The 19353-nt window shown below is 41.0% G+C and overlaps 1 protein-coding gene across 4 annotated transcripts in view; it reads right to left on the bottom strand.

Annotated features, from left to right (window-relative positions):
• col12a1b (collagen, type XII, alpha 1b) overlaps positions 1-19353 on the bottom strand; it is a 124623-nt gene that overhangs the window by 9698 nt on the left and 95572 nt on the right. For all 4 annotated transcript variants that reach the window (XM_071467518.1, XM_071467516.1, XM_071467517.1 and 1 more), the window contains 9 exons: positions 19126-19264; positions 17320-17462; positions 14759-14868; positions 8863-9021; positions 7721-7798; positions 4581-4667; positions 2830-2883; positions 2316-2411; positions 1202-1255 (listed from right to left, as the gene is read on the bottom strand). In XM_071467518.1, the coding sequence (XP_071323619.1) occupies positions 1202-1255; positions 2316-2411; positions 2830-2883; positions 4581-4667; positions 7721-7798; positions 8863-9021; positions 14759-14868; positions 17320-17462; positions 19126-19264 (920 nt within the window). The remainder of the gene's footprint in view (positions 1-1201; positions 1256-2315; positions 2412-2829; positions 2884-4580; positions 4668-7720; positions 7799-8862; positions 9022-14758; positions 14869-17319; positions 17463-19125; positions 19265-19353) is intronic.

Raw genomic sequence — 19353 nt, 5'->3', positions numbered from 1 at the left:
GGCCTCCCTTCTACAACTGGTGGCAACAGCTTGTTAGTTGAACTATTCTCTGATTCTTTGACTGCAGCCACAGACCAGACGCTCCACCTCTTCCTCTACCACAGCTCTGTTAAAAAAACAATCATGAAACCTGCTGCATTTAAAACTGTTAAAAGCAAGAAAACTGATCTCCTCTTTGTCCATGTCAGGATGAAAAGCTTCCAAAGGGGAATTCTTTAAAAATCCACTGAAGCAAAACTTCACAGGTCGAGCCTGAAGAGGTAAACAAACCACTTCACAGGTCAAGAGAGGGCACAGGAGCGTTTGCTTGTGACTGTGCCTATAAACAGGTTTAATGGAGCCTGACTGCACTGATCCTCAGAGGGATCACCGGACTTGGAGTGACAGAAAGTGCTGAAGGTCTGGAGGTCATTTTTCAGTCCCTCCAGCGTTTAGGGTTCATTTACCTTCTTAAGAGCTCGACTGCAGTCTAATCTTAAATGGGATCAGACCTTTAACCTCAGCTGGAGACGAGTGAAATCACACACATCTTTTCTGAATTTCTTGGTTCAGTTTTGTTAAATTTTTTTTAAACATTTTGTGTTTTATGAAACTTTTTTATTTCTGTCTTTAAAAAAAAAGTACAGGATGTTTCATCTGACAGTTTCCCTGAGAGACCTCTGAGTGATGCTGCAGTGTTCACAAATACGTCACTGAGAGAAGAAAAAAGCTTTAAATTAAGTGGATGAAACTTTGACTCCATCTCTTTCCACCCCATAAAACCAAAATGTTACCTGATATTCTTCACTCTCTATTTTATAAACAGACAGTTTCATCCTGTTGAGAGGTTTTAAGATGACTCAAAGCCTCACTGACCTAAGACGTTCTTTACATTCATGCCAACAGTTTTATTTTGAGCTTAGGTGTAATTTTTTTCCTCCAGACCCATGACATAGCAGCCGACTGCAGAGCGACACTTAAATAGTGTTGTGAATCAAGGTGACTTGTTCTTGGCTCGTTCACCACCAAATTTAATTTAAAAGTAATATTCAGAAACCTGCTGCGGAGAAACACACTCCCTCTTCTCTCTGAATCCTCCCCAGCTGGAAAAGTGTCTGTATCCAGCCACAGGGCCCAACGCCAGACTAGTAGTCTAACTGTGAATTATCCCTGTTTCCTGTTTAAGATCCAAAAACCTTTTTTTAGCCAGAGCTGCACTTACTTTTTGTCCAGGTAAGCCCGAGTCACCGGGGTCTCCCTTTGGTCCAGGGCGGCCCTGAAGATAGAAAACAACAACGTGGATGATGCAGTGTGTCTGACAGGAACAGAACATTCAGATCAGTAACATGACATGTAGAAGAAAAATGTTCTGCCAGTGGTGTTGCTCTGTCCAAGATGAACAAATTCAGGTGAAGCTGTGATACTTCACAAATATAATATTTAATATCTATTTCTAATAATATCTATTTATTTTTATATTTATGCTGCTAACTGGATTGCTACGACAAGGTTTCGTTGTATGACCTACAGTGACAATAAAGATCTATCTATCAAATGTAGCTTGAGATGATCTTCACTGGTATGGTATCAAATTATCCAGAAGACTTTTGTGTTTCTATGTTGAAGAAAATTGAGGAAATCATCAAAATTAAATACATTTACAGTCAGAAAAATATTTCTAGAAACTAGTTTTTGTTTTTACTTCATATAGGACATCTCACTAATGTCAGCTTTACATTTTAAGTGTCAAACCTTAAATACAGGAGGACAAACAGACAATATGTGTCTATGTAATATCTAATAATGCTTTTGTTTGGTGTCAAATCATTATTTTTCTCATTATTCAGAATCTCTTCCCACTGTTCTTCTGAGGAGATCATAAACACATATGTTTAACATGTAGAGTCTCAATCTGCAGAGTAACTGGTAACAGTGTAGTGGAGTAGAAAGTCCAGATTCTTCAGGACGGGACGTCGTTACATCTCTGTGTCTGTGCGACCGTTGTGGAGATTAACTGAAGGAACATTTCTATTTAATTTGGGTGCATCTCATCTCTGAGAAGGAAATCCAAACTGATTTATCAACATTCAGTGATATTGAGGTTTCAGGTCTTTTTAGTATCACTTCTTCTTCCAGACATGAAGGAATGTGAGTCTCTGCCACTGATACTCCCCAGCTTGTAAATTCCCTTCAAAATAAATCGCCAAATAATCCCCTGGTCTGATGTGCGGAGGCATCCTGGGATTTATGCTTGGTTGCTGAAAACGCTGTGTGTTGTGTGTGTGGCTCAGAGGGGGGAGTGTGTGTGTTTGTGTCAGGTGTGTTTATGGACTTACAGCCTCTCCTGGAATCGACAGCCCACTGGGTCCTTGAGGGCCGGGCAGACCCATGGGCCCGGGTGGTCCATTATCTCCCCGTGGGCCGAGGGGTCCCTTTTGAAACACAGAGAGAAGGTCAGATAAGAAATATTTAAACAAAGGAGGAATTTGTTGTTGATATCCGCTGGTATCTCTCATCCCAGATCGACTACACTACTGTTGCAGCCTGTGTTAAAGACCAACAGGAGATGTTGAATGCTGCTGCTGCGTGAATCAAACCTAACCTCTCTTCATATCAGGGAAAAAAGCAAAAACACTCATTTAATAAGTGGAATCAGATGTGGTTACTCTCTTCAAAGCTCTCATACTTTAAACAATCTTTTGTTTTCATCGAGGGCAGATAACTCAGGAGTCTGATCCAGCTCAGAACAAACTGTCATTGATTTTTTTTTCTCTACAGCGTTAATTAAAACGTGAAGCATCAGGTTTTTAAGATGAGACGGATGATAGAAGTTATTTCAAAGATACTTACAACTGGACCAGACTCTCCTCTCTCACCTCGGGGACCTTTGCTGCCAGGGGCACCCTGAGGAGGAGGAACATTTATCATGTTAACAAGGTGCGACTGTGGAAAATGTCTGCCTCAAAGACCCTGAACACTTGGTTTCAAAACAAAGTCCTGTAAACAAATAATCAAGTCACAAAAATATGTGTAGGTATTATTTATAGGAGTTTAACACTTCAGTTAATCCTCTTTATCAGGACTGTGTGGGTTGAACAGATTTGACTGACAGTGAAAAATATAAACCAGAACTGTTTGGCAGAAGATAGTGAGTCTGTGCAGGATCCCATCACTGACAGTGAGCTGACTGAAAAATTACAACAAAAACTGGTTTATTTTGACTCAGTCCCACACACACACACACACACACACACACCGTGCTGCCACTTAAACCAAATGTGGATTAATCCGCCACTGAAAATAGTTCCTCTGCACTGTTTTCTCCTGTTTGATAAATACCACAATGAACAACTGTTTTAGCCTTTTAAAAATGAAACTAAATGTCTTTGAGGTATTTTGAGAGACAATTTAACACATTTTCATGAGATTTGCTGACAATAAGAAAAATATAGAAAACCACCAGCTTTAGCCAGATTCTGACAGAACATAGTTCAACAGGTTAAATGGATATTAGAGCGGTCAGAGGGGAGGCTGGAGGCTTATCCATCAACTGTCACACAGGTCAGCCTTCAACATGCTGCACCACAGTTTACCTTCTCCCCTCTCTTAAAACATTTTATGAGCCACTGCAAAGAAGGTTTCCATGGTTATTGTGCTTCAGGGCTCAATATTCTCCCTTGTACAACATACAGTTTATAAATAACCATAAATAACTTGACAAGAGAGCTTTTACTTATGTATTAGTAGTAATACCACAGTGGGGAAATGTTCCATTACAGATAAAAGCCCTGAATGTAAGTTAAGGTAAGACAACAGGTATTAAGAGTAAAATGTGCTCTAACATTGAAACACAAAGATTGGTGGAAGGATCACAGGCATCCTTTTTAAAAATCGTTGAACAGAAACAAGAATGACACCAGCCTTTTAACTCTAATAGAGATTACATTAATTGAAAACAGAAAATGTATTTAAAGTCTCATAATGCTGCTCAGATGTTTTTGTTTTTTTTAAATCAACATAATGAGGAAATGTTCTTCATGAACGTATCAACATGTTGATACTGGATGTGGCTCTGAAACATTTCTCACAGTATCTGCTTGCTTGTTTAGAAAAGCAACGACATAAACCGTTTTACCATGAGATTTCATTTCTCACTTTCATCATATCTGACTCTGCTGTATGTGCCGGTCTGAAGTATGTTTGGGGTGTTCACAGTCTCACTGCACATCATTTTAAAATCATCAGTGTATGTGTGAGAAATGACCTAAGCTTGGTTTATACATCTGGACCCAGGACTGGAAAAAACGATGCCAGTGACCGTGATCCAGGCAGCCATCACGTTTCCCTCAACATCTATCTGGCATGATCATTTCTAGGAGACACAGCCAGGCTGTGAGATAAATGTAGATAAATATTTCTGTCTGAAACATTGTTGAAGGAAGCTGTGTCTAAAATGGAAATACTCACATAAAGAAGCACATACTCTAAACTGTATTCAAGTAAATGTTCGTAGTTATGTCCCACTTGTAAATAACAGATTATAGGTGCTGGTTTTTGGCCAGTAAGACACAGGCTGACAGACAAATTGAGGTGGTTCTTACCACTGGACCCTGAGGCCCTGGGAGCCCGTTGGCCTCTGAGGTGCAGGTACAGGAGTTAGGGAGAGCCGGACACTTCAGCTCATCTCTCTGTTGGAGAAGGAAACAGACAATTCAACTGTCAAAAAGGACAAAAATATAAAGGCAGAAGCTCCAGACAGAGTCATAATTATAGGAGCCAAAGAAAATCACAAACTGACTCAATCGGGAGTGGAGGTCACATCTTAGAGCGTCCATGTCACTTCATCAGCAGCAGATGATTCACAGTCACGGCTCAAAACGTAAAACATTAACACAGTCACTGATGTAAACTGTGAGTGAGCGTCCTAACAAAGTGTCCACAGCTACAGCAGAAAGCATTTTTAACTAGAACAACACTGCACTGTAAGTTTGTCCCTGTGTGCCCCCTGAAAAATATTTCCCAGAGCTGCATGTCACTCCTGAGGTAAACAGTTTAGACAACATTTCTGTAGGTTTAACTCTTGCACAAGACAAAGAGCAGAGCCAGGATTTTGATCTGTGATGGCTTGAAGCGATTTTCTGGAGCCGAGGATACCAGAACAAATCTGTGGGCGCGGTGACAGCACCCTGAGTGATTTTCCAGTGGTAGGGGTACATTTTCTGGTTCAGAGATTTCAGCACCATGTTAAAATTAAGCTTTTTTTGAAAGTAAAACCTCAGAAAACAGAAATCAGCCTCCTGGATGGAGGGAGGAGGAGGGAAGGGGACGTTCAGCAGGAGGCGATGACACTGTGTTCAGTTCAATGGATGATTTTGTGTCTTGAGTTTTGACTGTGAGTCGGACAAAGAAGATCTGAAGATGTCACCTTTGTCTCTGGGGACAGGCATTAAAACAAACTATTTTCTAGATTTTATAGATAAAATGAGCAATTAAAAAAATTATTAGCAGATTAATCAATAAAATAATGGTCAGTTTCACCCCCAGTTTTATCTATTCAACTAAAAATGTCTCACATCTGCTGTGTTATGATTCATTTAACATTAATAAATCATTGTGAAGCTGAGTGTGAAGGGGATATTTTATAATAATTTTAGTATTTTATATTATAAATTAGTACTTTTAATTTCAGTTCAAGGCATCTAAAACTTCTATCTATATTAATTAATAATAAAAAATGTTCGTTTTCTCCCTGGATCTTCCTTATGTTTTTACAATGAACAAAATATTTATTTTCTTTGTTCCTTATTCTTACAAGTGGAAATTAAGTTAAGTTAAAACTATACACTGCTGGAGTTCAAAGAATCAACTGAATATTCCAACGTCATCTTAAATTAAAAACACACTGGACTTGTGTTGCAGATTTTTCAGTTCATGCATGGCCATTTATTTTCACGGGGATGTGAAACTCCTGCTGTCTGGGTGGATATTTCCACTGGGTCCATGCTGATCGCCTCAATTGGGATCATTTAATGTCAGCAAAAACAGCCCAATCAAGCAGCTGCCCCTGCTCTGCAGCAATTGAGATAATGATCCACCAGATTTGAATCCTTTTCAAAAACTTTTGGATGTCCAACTGCAGACGTGCTGTGCTCAGACAAAGCTTTATTTGTTACAGTGTCTCTGGAGATCTCTGCTGGGACTGAAGTGAGAAACCTTCCTGCTGAGAAAGGCCAGAGTCCAGCCACTAAACAACAGCCTGAGCTGTGCTGCATTTAAAAGCTGTAGCTGCTGCTGCTGATGACAGCCTGAAAACAAATGCTCCTCTCTTTAGTCTTGTGTGTTGAGAAACACCAGAAATGATTGTCCCTGGAGTTCATGTGTGAGAGATGGAGGATAAAGAGGAAGGAAACTATTTCTACCATAGGTACTGTTGTAAGGATCCTGTTCATATGTGATCATCGTGTATTTATGTTCTCTGCTGTCTACAGATTATTATCAGTCTACTCAGTTTTTCTCACCCTCCCCTGGATTAATCAAGACATTTCAAGATGTCATGTTGAGCTTTAGGAAAATGTGATTGTGAAAAATTGTAATTTTTCTACTATTTTACAAACCAAACAATCAAATAATCATGAAAATAATTGGCAGATTAATCGATAATGAAAAAAAATGTTAGTTGCAGCACTAATTCCATACTGGACCTGATGAACAGAATCATCCAGTGTTGGTGTTTTGCAGGGTCACTCTGAATGTTGGCCAAAGATAAGACAATAAGACTCAGGCTGTAAGAAAACTAAGTTCCCTTTAAACTGGACTACTGAAAATGTAAGAATCCAAGCTGCTTTTCCTGTGCTCTTCAAGTCCTTTTGTGTTTTGTATTATATCTCACACTCTGTTGACCTTTAATCAGCGGGCTCATGCCTCTGAATATCATATATACCCTGTTTATTTTTCTCTTTGAGCCTGTTCTGATTCTGATTATGCTGCTCTGATCCTGGGCTTTGATCTGCCACTGAGATTTAAAAAAAATACTTTGAGAAAATTAAGGACACACTCCTCAGACCTGCAGCTGAGTGTTACAGTACAAACACACTCATCTGCTTTTTACTGTCAGGAGGCTGTAATTACTTCTGCTTTTAACTGCAGCTAAACGTGTTGCCAAGAACAAGTCCACTGTCCCTGAGTCTGGATACCAGGTAGCCTGATTTTCTATAAGAGGACGATCAGACAGAACACCCAGAGATGCACCACAGATTTAAAAAACAAACAAAAACTCAAAGGGAATATGCACTTACATGCAAGCAGATGTGAGTTTTAGACCTGCTCTGGATGCAGAATTAATCTCAGGACAGTGCGTACGAAGTCAAATATGACTTGTGTTTTCAATGAGCCTCACATATCAGGATGACCCAAGTATGGCCACAAACAAACAAAACGTTTTTGTCAATAAATTAGATTCCTGTTTTGGCCGAATTAAAAATTATATCAGGGAAGAAAATCTATAGTCTACAGGCCAAAAACTCCATCAACCCTTTCTATACTTTGTAATCCAACAATAGTTTAAAAGCAGAGAAGCTGCTCCTCACAACAGTCCCTCATCGCAACACTGAAGCTAAGGCTCAAGATTGACCATCATTCAAATTTTGGCTGCAGGTTAAACAAGTGTGTGGAGGTGCTGTTTCAGTATGAACACATTAAAAGGCCCAGTGTCCCTGGTTCATGGACGTGGGGGTTCTCCTACCATAGATGGGAGGTCACAGCATCTGTCTCTGCTGGTCCAGCCCAAGCTGCAGACAATATCGAACATCTGGAGCTGGAACTGTGGGGGAGAAAAAAAAACAAAACATGGAAATAGTGTTGTGGTACATGTGTCTCTGATACGCCCTTCACAGCTCCCAGAAGACAAATAGAAAAACAGCAGAGAATGCAGCACAGCCTAGTCCCATCAGCCCCGGGGAAGAGAGGAAACGTCTTATATTGCAGCCATGTTGACGGCTTAACGTACAGCACTGGTCCAGAGTCCGCTCATTTTGATCACTCCCAGGCCCGACTACAAAACTCTTCAGGTTTTCTTTCACTCGAATGAATGAATAGCAGCAAATACAAAGAAGGAACAAAGGTGTAGAAGTGAAGGAAATGGGCAGCTGTTTAAATCACTCTTTATACTGGGTTGTGAGTGTATTTAACTAGTTTCACTAATGGATGGGGGAGATGAAATAAATGAATCATTATATTAAAGTCGTTGGACAATAATGACCATAACAACAGTCTAAAGTTACTGCGGATGGTCTGGTGTCTGTCTGGTGTTAATGTGGAGTAGAACTATTGGCGATGTTGTTGAATGTGGTACCGGTAGATTTAACTCTCCACAGAGACTTGCGAACACTATAGCTAACACTAACTGTAGGCTTCATTTCATGCTAATCTTTTTTTTTCTTTTTAAATCTTTTGTGGTGTTTCACAAAATGAGCTGTGAGAAATAAAGCTTCCAAATTTCCATAATAAATCAAACATTTTGTCAGAGAATTTTCTCCCTAAATGCTGTGATAATAAATGATAAATTGATAAATTGTTAAAATTGGATTCAAAGGGTTGTGAACACTGTTTTTTATAAATGGTATTCCCCTCTACCGGACACTGAGCCATATGCAATTACACTATAACGGTTCAGCTGTTGTGGTTTTGCTCTGTTGAAATCTGATTTCTTTTCATCACATGTAGCTGTTGTTGGGTATTATTGTTGTTGTAGCTGCAGACTGCCAAAATATTCCTCCCTGGGGCAGAAACATGTCAAACTCTAAAATTACAAAGTCCAAATTAAAGTAAAATACCTTTAAAATCCTTGTACAGTCATAGTTAAAGCTTTGAACAGAGTTCACTCACAGTTGCTGATTCTCCTTTGGAGCCCATGGACTTGGACATCCTGCCCAGAACCTGGTAGCCATCGCTGGATGTGTTTCCAGCGGCCTTGATCTCCTTCTCAGCCACTTCTTGGCAGTCAATGTTGAGTTTGACGCTGGTGGATGAGACCAGGATATGGAGCTTCAGAGAGAAAGAGAAAAGAAGAAGAGAAAGGAGAAAAAAAGAAGAGGTTTATTGGCACATTCTTTGTTCTACGACCGAGTCACTGTCTGGTTTTTATCCTGATGGTCTGCAAATTATTAGGTTATGCCGAGTCTGGCCGTGGAGTCTGAGTTGAGGGTGGACGCTCACTCATCTCTGCTGTAGTTCTGTTTATTGAAACACTGCTGGAATGTAAGAGAGCTCACTCAGAGGAAAACCAGCACTTCCTTTCCATTCATTCAAAAAGAAGAGGTGCTCCATCACAGCAAACACACTGCTGCACCAAGTAGGAAATTAAAGTTTGGACCAAATGATGGATTGTATAAAAACTCATATGGTGCTTTGATCTTTGAACTTCTTCCTCCTGCTTCCCTGAAAACTCATAGTCACATCTCAATGAAAAAAATCACTTCTTCATCTTGTTATATAAACTTATTTAAAGATGCCAAAGGCCCCAAAAACTGCAGCTTTTAATTCCACATCTTCTTTTTGTCAGAACAGTCATTTGAATGAATTGGGACTAAGTCTAATATCAAACAGTGGTAAGATCACTGGTGGTGGATCAGAGTCCATGCTGTATGAGTCCACGGGACTTAAGCTTTCATTTAATTAAGTCACATATTTTATTCTTCTGCATCCCATCTTTTTCTCTCCTTGTTCTTTATGAGATGAAACCAAACTTCTAAAAAACACTGCTGACTTCAGTTGTGTTTTTTTCCTCCAGCAGATAAAAGTCTGTCATAAAGAAGATGCAACAAAATCTTCATTCTCAGAGTCCCCGTCCTATTTCAAGCTTTGTCAATGATGTAATAAGATCTAACGTTAACGTTTGTCCTGCAATGGTTCAGGATGCACCAGTTCACTGATACAACTTTTTTGGTCCCCTTCCGAAGCCTAAACTCTGGATGTTTGCTCATACAGGCTGGGTGCGCTCTGTTTTGATGCTGAACTGATTAAGCAGATCGGGTATCGGCCATGATGCAAACCATACACATTCACTGTTCCAGCTATCTGTGTTTTTCATTCAGTTGAGGCAGTTCCCTGATCCCTGACCTCATGTTACCTTTACTAAAATGATCCCAGAGAGTTCCACAGAATAAGGTCTACAGATTTTACATTTGGGATGAAGACAGCACTAGTTTCAGATCAGTCATTGATATCAGTTGAGGAATCTGAACCAGAATCAGCAGTTTTATGTAAACAGTTCCGGTCAGAAACGTCCAGGAACAGCCAGGACGTTGAACAATCCTGATCAATATCTACAGAGCTCAGCCATGATTCAAACATTTCTCCTCCTCCAAAAACTCCTGTTCCAGCAGTAAGAAAATTTTGGAAGCCAAATCTTCCAAAATTCATTCCTTCCATCCTGGATGAAGGCTTTACACTGATTCAACTCTTTACTGTAAAATAACTGAGGCAGCAGTGGAGTCATCTCTGCAACACCACAATGCATTTCTCCCCACTCAGATCTCCCTCGCCACATCTCCTCATGATGTCATTTTGTGGTAAGCCATGAGTGCTGACTTTACTACAGCTTCTCCTCAAAGCTGGCCCCTCTAAGGCAGCGGCCGGTCGGACAGAGTCCAACTGTAAGGAGGGAGAATGTTGCTCCTACAAAGCCACAGAGCAGCCACTGGCAGCTGCAGCAGCGGCGGCTCGCTGCTTGTGGTCAGTCAGTGTCTGCGGAAATGCAGAGGCATGTTTAACAGACCGCAGAGACACGGAGACATCCAGGGAGGGAAGCACAGCAGTGTTTCCATTCACACCTTATCTGATGCTCTGCAGCTTTCATGAAGTCACAGGCACTGTCAAAACTTTAGGGTGTCGCTCTCAACACTAGAGCAGGATACACTCGTCTGTGGACACGGTAGTTCACAGGATATGGATTTTAAAAGCCAGTAACAACACTGATATGGTCAGACTGGAGCTGCCAATATTTAAATGTGATCGGGCTCATGCCAGAAGTGTTTCACTTAGACGTCAGGCTGGAAAATCTTCTGACATTTAGAGGAAACTCTGATACGGTGTTCCTATAAAACACACTGTGATGCATTAGTCTCATGTGGCGCTTTCATTTTTCAATCTGTTCTTCCAGCTTCACTTTGGTTTGATCAAACATTACTTATCAATTTGTCAGAGATCTTACATCAAGTATTTATGGGAGGAATTTGGTTGAAATGTACATCTGCTGTTTGAAAGAAGGTGAATACAACACATTTAAAGTATAATATCATAGTCAACATTTTTATTACTTTCAACAAATCCTGTGAAAACCAAGACTGAATGTCTCCTGTGTGTATCAGAGCTTGATGTATCTGATTCCTCTGAGCCACAGAGCTGCACTGGTTCCAAAAACTATTAAAAACACATCACTGAGACTCATTATTGTGCTGGGTGACATGTTACTTCATTAGCATCAACACACACTGTAGTTTCTTTTTGGCTCTGTCGCACCGACACCACCCTGCTGCCACAGCATCTGAAATCATTTTTACTTTTTAACAGTGCAGTACATGAAAAACTCTCCACCGTAGCAGGTCTTTCAATTAGTCAGTGAGAACTTCTTTTATTATCCCGGGGGTGAAGAAGATGCTAGGCTGATGTCTCCTATTTAATGAGCGACGATGACCTCTCCTCACAGTTATTTTCTATCTTTGTTTTTTAGTTCCGAGTCTGAGCTAAAGTTACTGTCCCTGGCAGATTTGTTCATCTATTTCTCAGCGGTTGACGCAGATCATTTGGCAAATGGCTTATAGTCCACAAAGAGCTCGCAGAGAGGATCTTCACTCACTCACGTAATCCTTGTTTAGTCCCATCAGACCACAGAGATGCTCAGAAAGTGTCCACAACAGATCTGACTGTTTGACTGATCTCTGCTGTTAAACACATCTGGGGGAGGATTTCAGAGAAGCATCCAGCGCTGAGTGAGCTGGTTGGTAAAGTGCTGCGAGGGAAGAGGGGATTAGTGAAGTCAGACGTGGTGATGTGGCCGGCCCTGACATCTCCATGAGTCTGGCATGGTAACAGACCCAAACATCATTTCACAGGGAGGCTGTAGCCGGGTTGAAGCAGACTTTCTAAATCATGTTTTTTCCTGCACAGCACTGACAGCAAGTTCAGAACGTCTCAGTGAGCCGTGAAGATTTGCCAGTTCTTCGACTGACATGCATTTAAATCTTTAAGCATACAAAATGATTCTTCACTTTAGTTTTATTTATTATTTCAAGGCTTGGTGGACGACGGAAAAAAGCAACAATCCAGAGTCATGGCCTCAAAGGTTTTAACCCACATGACAAACATACAGTATGCCCACCATGCAGCAGCTCGCTTTAGCAAGAAACTGAAATCAGGCAGCTATCAGGGTTTATGGCCATGTCTGACCTCTGACCTCTCTGTGGAGGGAGGAGCAGGAGGAATTTCAGTCGCAGGCATCAAGTCTGCATCACTTTCTCTTTCTCTGACGATTTCATCACATCTGAAACAAACATGTCTGGGACTTCTTCCAAAAACTCCACAGCAAAATTCCTTCTGAAAGAGTCTTTTTTGTTTTGAGCTGACGGTGAATTTTAATCCCATTTGGATTTTACAAGAAGTCATTTTTGTGTCTTTTGTTTAAAAGACCTTCAAGATTTACTCAAAACTCATCGTTTAAATTCCTAAACTGTCTCCATTAAACTGTCAGAAGGAAGAGCAGAGGGGGAAAAAGAAAATGTCAAAAATAAATCACGGCTGAAACTGCCCAGAGGAGCAGTATTATCAGGGGGCAGCTGTCACCAAAGTACAGAAAGTAATCTGCAGACAGGCTATCTAAATCTTAGACAGACAGTACTATTATTACAAATTGCTCACTGAGACGGGCTTTAAAGCTTCCCTGCTGACACTAACATCTCGCCCTGCAGCAGATGCAGCGTACAGAGGCATGCTGGGAGGTAAAATCCAAAAGAATTCCCCTGCGGTTGGCTACCAATGGCAACAGAGGCAGGACCAGTGCCTGCCTACCCAAACTCCTCCTGAGCTGAGAAGAGGGGGCGGGGGCTGCAGAGAGAGATGGATGGAAATGAGGTCCCCCCGCCCTGCTGGCGCTCATAAGCTGCTCTGATGTAATTGTTTAATAGCAAAAGCAGTGACCCAGTATTTTCCAGGCAGTTGTCCCAGCAGGGACTGCAGTGCATTTTTAACGTTCTCCGCCTCTCAGAAGAGCTTATGGATCCTTGTGAAACTTTGTGATATTGTTGCAGGCTGTCCACACTGCTTGCCCTCAGCAGTACGTCTTGTAAATAAGTGTTGCTATCAGCACCACAGCTCTGACCTCTGCTACAGTTTATGACATATTTCCTCTGAGTGGAAACGACAGACAGAGCTTCACTGCAAAATCTCTGTTCTCCACATCAGGCCAAAGAAACATTTTTAGAGACAGGAAGAGAAGACCAACCATGTGAGCTTCAAGGGTTTATTTTAGTTCTAATTGGATAAAATAGCTGCTACTTTAATGAAATCAAAGAGTCTTCAACTGAAGAACAATGGGTACTTAAGAGGCACAAACTAGAGCTACTACTGCTCGACTACTACTGCTAGTTTGACCTTCAAAAGGGTTTCAAGAGTCTTTTAACACAGATTTCACATCATCAATACTGCAATTCAAGTGAAAAACAGGAAAACATCACAAAAGCAGAGCTAAAAATTAACAGCATTGATCTCCATCACTACATCTCTGCCTGAGGATTTAAAGGCTTCTACAGGCTTCTTTCTGGAGCTCTAGTAACAACAGGTCCATTCGCCAATCAGAAAAAAGTAGCTCAAAAAGTCATGGAAATCTACCTTTATACAATTTGGAACCTTTAAACCAAACCAGCTTCACTTGACTCTTGATCATTTTGATCATTTTATAACATCCATCAGCCCAGACGAGGATTTGAACTGAATACAGTCAAAAACAAAAACCACAATGGGATCACAGCAGCCGTCACCAGACCCATGAACACTCAGTAGTTATTACTACATTATTACATTCAGCACTCAGTAGTCATGGGTCAGACCACCCATCCTCATTTTGCTCATGGTGACAAAATCTGTCCTCAGATATATAAACACTTGCCCAAGTCCTCAAATCATGATGATACACACACACACACACACACACACACACACACACACACACACACACACACGGTGAAAACACTACCAGTCCCTCTGTAGCAGCTACTCATAAACCGCAGCCCCAGTTTGCAGCACTTGAGCATCACATGCTCTGCGTTTTACAACCTGCAGAGGACCATCTGCTTGTCTGAGCTGACATAACTCTTCAGGAACACGTCTGTAGTTGCATGTGAGCTGCTCTGCCTGTAATATACAACATATTTGGAATCTCAGGTATCCATAGAATCTGTATGATCTAAGGACGTCCAGCGAGAACAAAGCAGAGCGAGTAGATTGATGTGTCACGCCTCAGTCACACCTACTACTAAAAAATGTTATATAATTCAACCATTGCAGACATATTTGACTTTTCTGTTTAACTTAAATATGTTTCAAACCCAAAGTACACATATGGACCATATAATGCTGCTATTTTTTTTTTTAACATTCCTGTAGTGTGTTTAGTCTGCTCTCTGCTGCTCAATAAATGATGATGAAGCAGGGTTGTCACTTCTGTCTTCTGGCTTTAATCCAGCCACCATGAATGGAAAGGTGGCCTCTACACGTCTGCTGTGTTTACCTTGTGGAAGCTTCCATGGAACATCCTCTTCACTTGATCATTGTCGAATGTGACCCTCTGGATATCGCCACTCTCGCCTTTGTTGTAGAATGACACAGTCTGCTTGGAGGCTGAACAGAGACAAAAAATATTATGAGTCTCTTTATTTGTAGGAGTAAACTGTGACTCAAATGCAATCATGCAAAAGTTAAAAACATGTTTACATAAGAGGAGCAAACTAGAGCTGCTGGTGCACGTGCAGTCTGGGCAGTTTTCCGCTTTGCAAGGATTTTTTTGACTCATTTCCCTCAGCTATGAATTTTTTCTGCCTTGTTCACTAAAAATAGTGGTGATGATAAGTTCCTGAAAATAAGGCTTAACCCATCAAAAACCTTTAAAAGTTTATTTCAAATCTTCAAGAGCTTTGCCAATTGAAAACAGAGAATCTGCATAACTGACTTGACAGAAATTAAATTAGACACACTGACTCTTTGGTGCCTTTCAGGCTAATCAGGCTAGTTGGTGCAGGGTGTTTAGATTTCTATACACACCAAAGCTTTACAGTCAGAACAGCAGAGCACACACTGTTAATAACTAACCTGTCATTCTCATTTAGTCATTTAAAGGATGCATGGTTTGAAGTCCAGTTTTAATGAAGCTTCATTTGGCCAAAATGATTGAATTTCACATTAGTGCTACACAGGTCATCACTGACAGTTTGCAGATGTCACCTTGGATTCAGATATCTCTTAAAGTATAAGAGGTATTATATTCTTTACTTTTATTGCCTTAAAATGGGTCAGACTCCTCAAATCCTACAATTCCCATAATGCAAATATGTGGTCGAAGACTTTGGGTTATTTTCTCAAAGTACCAGACTTACAGAAGCAGAGACATTATGCAACTGTTTCCACAGACTCAACAGTTCTCCTTACTGTATGATTAGTAAACTGATTGTCTGCCATAATGTGTTTTTGGTTAACATGTGTGAAGAGGTAACACTGGGATACAATTTAATGCACTTAGCATCTAGGTGATCATTTCAGATGTGACTTTGCAAACATTTGTCATAAAGTCATATGTATGGATATCAGATAACAGCAGGTTATTATTGTGGATCATTGTCTTGTAATAGAAAGTAAACCAGCCTCTTTTCACTGTCACCCTCCTGACTGACTGTGGGACATCTGCATCCAGAACCTCCTGATATTTAGTGGAACCAATTCTTCCCTCTGTAAAATGTTTGCTGTGCCACTGGCTGCCACACAAACCAAAAGCTGAAGATCTCCACCGCCATGCTGAACAGTTGGCAGGGTTTTATTTTCATCATATGCTTCTTTTTGTCTCCAGACAAAACTTTGATGATTGTGAACAAAGAGCTCAATTGTAACTTCATCTGTCCACAGCACGTGTTTCCAAAACAACTCAGGCTGATCCAGATGTTGCTTTGACGTTGACTTTTGTGATGAGGTCACAGGTAAGGTTTCCATCTGTGATGCTCCCATGTAGACCCTGTCTGTGTGTCAACACTGCCCCACCGCTCCTGTGTCAGCTGAACCTTACGGGCGTTGGCTTCGTCTTTCTGCCCAGTTTTATCTTGTTTTATCTAATTTTACCTTAAAAGTTTCCAGGTCTTGTCTTGACTTCCGCAATTCCCCTTAACGGCCAATTCCTAACGACATTTTATTTTCAGATCCTCAGTCAGTTGCTTAGAGGTGACTGAGTGTAAGCACAAGGTTTGACGAGTCAGAGAAATTATCATCAGCTGACAACTCCTAATGACAATTCTTCTTATACAAGTCCTAACAAGACCTGACAAGTTTTACAAGCCACAATTGTTGTTGACATTTTTCTACTTTTTTAGGTGTATCAAATGAAAAGTAACATCTGAAATGTCTGTTTGCTTCAGGAGTTGTATTTACTTCTTTTCACTCAAATCAACAACAGAAATTTGATCAGGGGTGCCCAAACGCTTACATAACAACTGGCTCAGCTCCAGCTCCCAGCTTTAAAAGCTAAAGTTTAATATTTAAGAAAAGAAGTGTGAGATGAGAAGCCTGATACCATTCTCATATCAAACATGGTGGAGCTTGAGCCAGGAGATGGTTAGTTTAGCTTAGTTTGGTAAAACAACTAGAAACTGCTTAAAAAGTTTCCTCTGGTTTTGTCAATCTTCTCAGCTAACTCTCCTCAAAAATGCTGAACTATTCCTTTAATAACATAGAGTTTCTTTCTGTGGAGGATCTGAGGCTCAGTGTTGTCCAATAGTTGTTTTTTCAAAAACCAGAACAAGTGATTGTCACTGGAGGACTCCTGCTGAAGCCCAGAAGAAGGTCCTGCTGACGGACTAAAACCTTGGCTTCAGTGGAGCCAGCTGAGCTCGACCGATGACAAAAGATTCTCGAGGAGAAAGGAGTCGTCTCGGTTATCAACTGAGACCGAAGCAGCTGGAGGGCACATCCAGCTCATTACACCCCACTCAGCTTGTTTCAAGATCAGATTGGACACAATGAGGCACAGATGCGCCACACATTTTTTCACTGCACACACATCAGAGGACAAGAATAGAGAAAGATATTTACGGTCAATAGTGACGCCGGTCTCTGGCTTGTGGTCCTTGGTTGACACCTGCCAGATGTCGAAGGCCTCGGTGGGTGAGTCGGGGAGGAGGCGGAACATGAGGATGATGGTGTAGGCGTGGGGAAGACCGTCAGGGTGGACCTCTCTGTTCATGAGACAGAAAGAGACAACATGTTGGATTTACTATTGAGGGGGTTTACCCGTACTCCGATCCAACGCAAATGACCTCATCAACTCAAGACTGCAAACAACCAAGTCCGTGGTCAGGTTCACTGAGAAACCACGTCAAATAAAAAGACAAGGAGGAAAAGAAATCATGTCTACAAAGAGAGTTTGATAGCTGATAGAAATGAACGGAAACAGGATGGAAATAAATGATTGGACAGGTGATGACAACTTTAACATAATTGACTGAGATTTGTCGTAAAAACTTTAAGTGACCATAAAACCTACACAGCAAGAATTCATGTGAAGAGTCTAAAACAAACTATGACCAGTGCAGTGTGAACAGTTTTAAACACAGATCTAACAGAGGTTATTCTAACAGTTATACACAGCTGTGCTACACTATACACCATTAAAATAGGACCCACTTTACTTTGAAATGTCAACTACTTGTAATGGAGCGTTTTTACATTGTACTTTTGCTAGAAAACACTGTTTCACTTATTGTATTAGAGCAGGATGTTTCCCATTTGTCCCTCTGATGTCACTACACATTTTGGAAAGTCACACTTGGTAAACAGTCAGAACTCAAGCTGTTTTCCGCCACTTTGGTGTTGCTTGTGATATTCTGGATATGGGACGCCTGTGTTGGGTGGTGGCCAGTGTTAACAGTAGTTTGCGGTTGGGTTTGCACTGAGTGGCCTGACGGAGGCTTGTTGTGTGAAACAGCTTCAGCATGGACTGAGAGGCTGTTTCAGAGGCAAGCTGCACTCTGTCAGGACCTGCAGCTCTGTCTGACCTCACAGAGCGTCGTAAATCCACTGACCCAGTTTGTACAGAGAATGAGCTCAGACAGTGTTAACACAGCTGTGCACGACGCTTCATGTTACTGACATGAACAACTTGGGAGTGTTAAAAACATTCACAATGACAACAAATCTGCACTGTCACTGGGACACTCCAGGACAAAGTGCTGGTTGTGCTCAGCTGTTTGTGTCAATGTGTCTCCCTGCTGAGTGATTTAAGTTTCATGTTTACATTATGACAGTTTTTGATTCTTTGCATTTCAGGATCATGCTACCAACAAGAAAATGGTAGACAACAAAAAGAGTTCGTACAAAATAAACAAATAGCTGCATTATTCAACCTAAAGGCTCTTTTCTTTGAGTTGCTCCAAAGACAGAAAACCTCATTGGCTGAGTGAGTTTCTCTGCTCAAACAAGACATAACACACTTTTTAATGCAAACTAGCCAGACTATGTTACTTCAATGAATTTGTTAGCTCAGCTGAATGTTGATGAGCCAGCAGGGCAGAAGCTTAACTGAAAAATGGGGTGGGTTAGCTAGCTGCAGCTAGCTTCCACAGTCACCAGTGGCAAATTAAAGAGCGACTACAATCAGATATCTTTAACTCTGACAACATTTCCTTTTTTAACCATTCAAGTTCGAGTCATTTCTTTTGTGTATGTTGTCATTAGGTTAGTTTAGTCTCCAGAGCAGCTTCCCTCCAAGTCAACCCTAAACCTACAGCTGTACTAATGCAAAGCAGGACAGCAGCAGCTTGTTTACCCAACATTCTCTAAACACAATTCAAAAAAGCACTATGACATCGGTCACATAAACTACAACAAAATCAAACTCACGTTGTGGGCTGAGTGAGGAGGGCGTTCTTGTGGAGTCTGTATGCTGTGTAGCTGTTGAAGGAGCCGGGCTCCATGGAGACGCCTTGGACATAGCTGTAGGTCTTCTCTGTCAGGTTGAATGCCTCAAGCATCCTGAAGCCTGTAACACAGCACATCAGGAGCTTTTTCATTAAATCAGACACTCATCACATGAAAGTAATCAAACCTCTTATTGCAACATCACCGATG

This window comes from Trachinotus anak, unplaced genomic scaffold, assembly GCF_046630095.1.
Source record: "Trachinotus anak isolate AG129_WGS33_773 ecotype Australia unplaced genomic scaffold, CSIRO_AGI_Tana_v1 ptg000031l, whole genome shotgun sequence".
In the NCBI taxonomy this organism is placed as follows: Eukaryota; Metazoa; Chordata; class Actinopteri; order Carangiformes; family Carangidae; genus Trachinotus; species Trachinotus anak.
The sequence above is the reverse complement of the archived record's forward strand: the minus strand, read 5'-3'. Positions and strand labels throughout refer to the sequence as shown.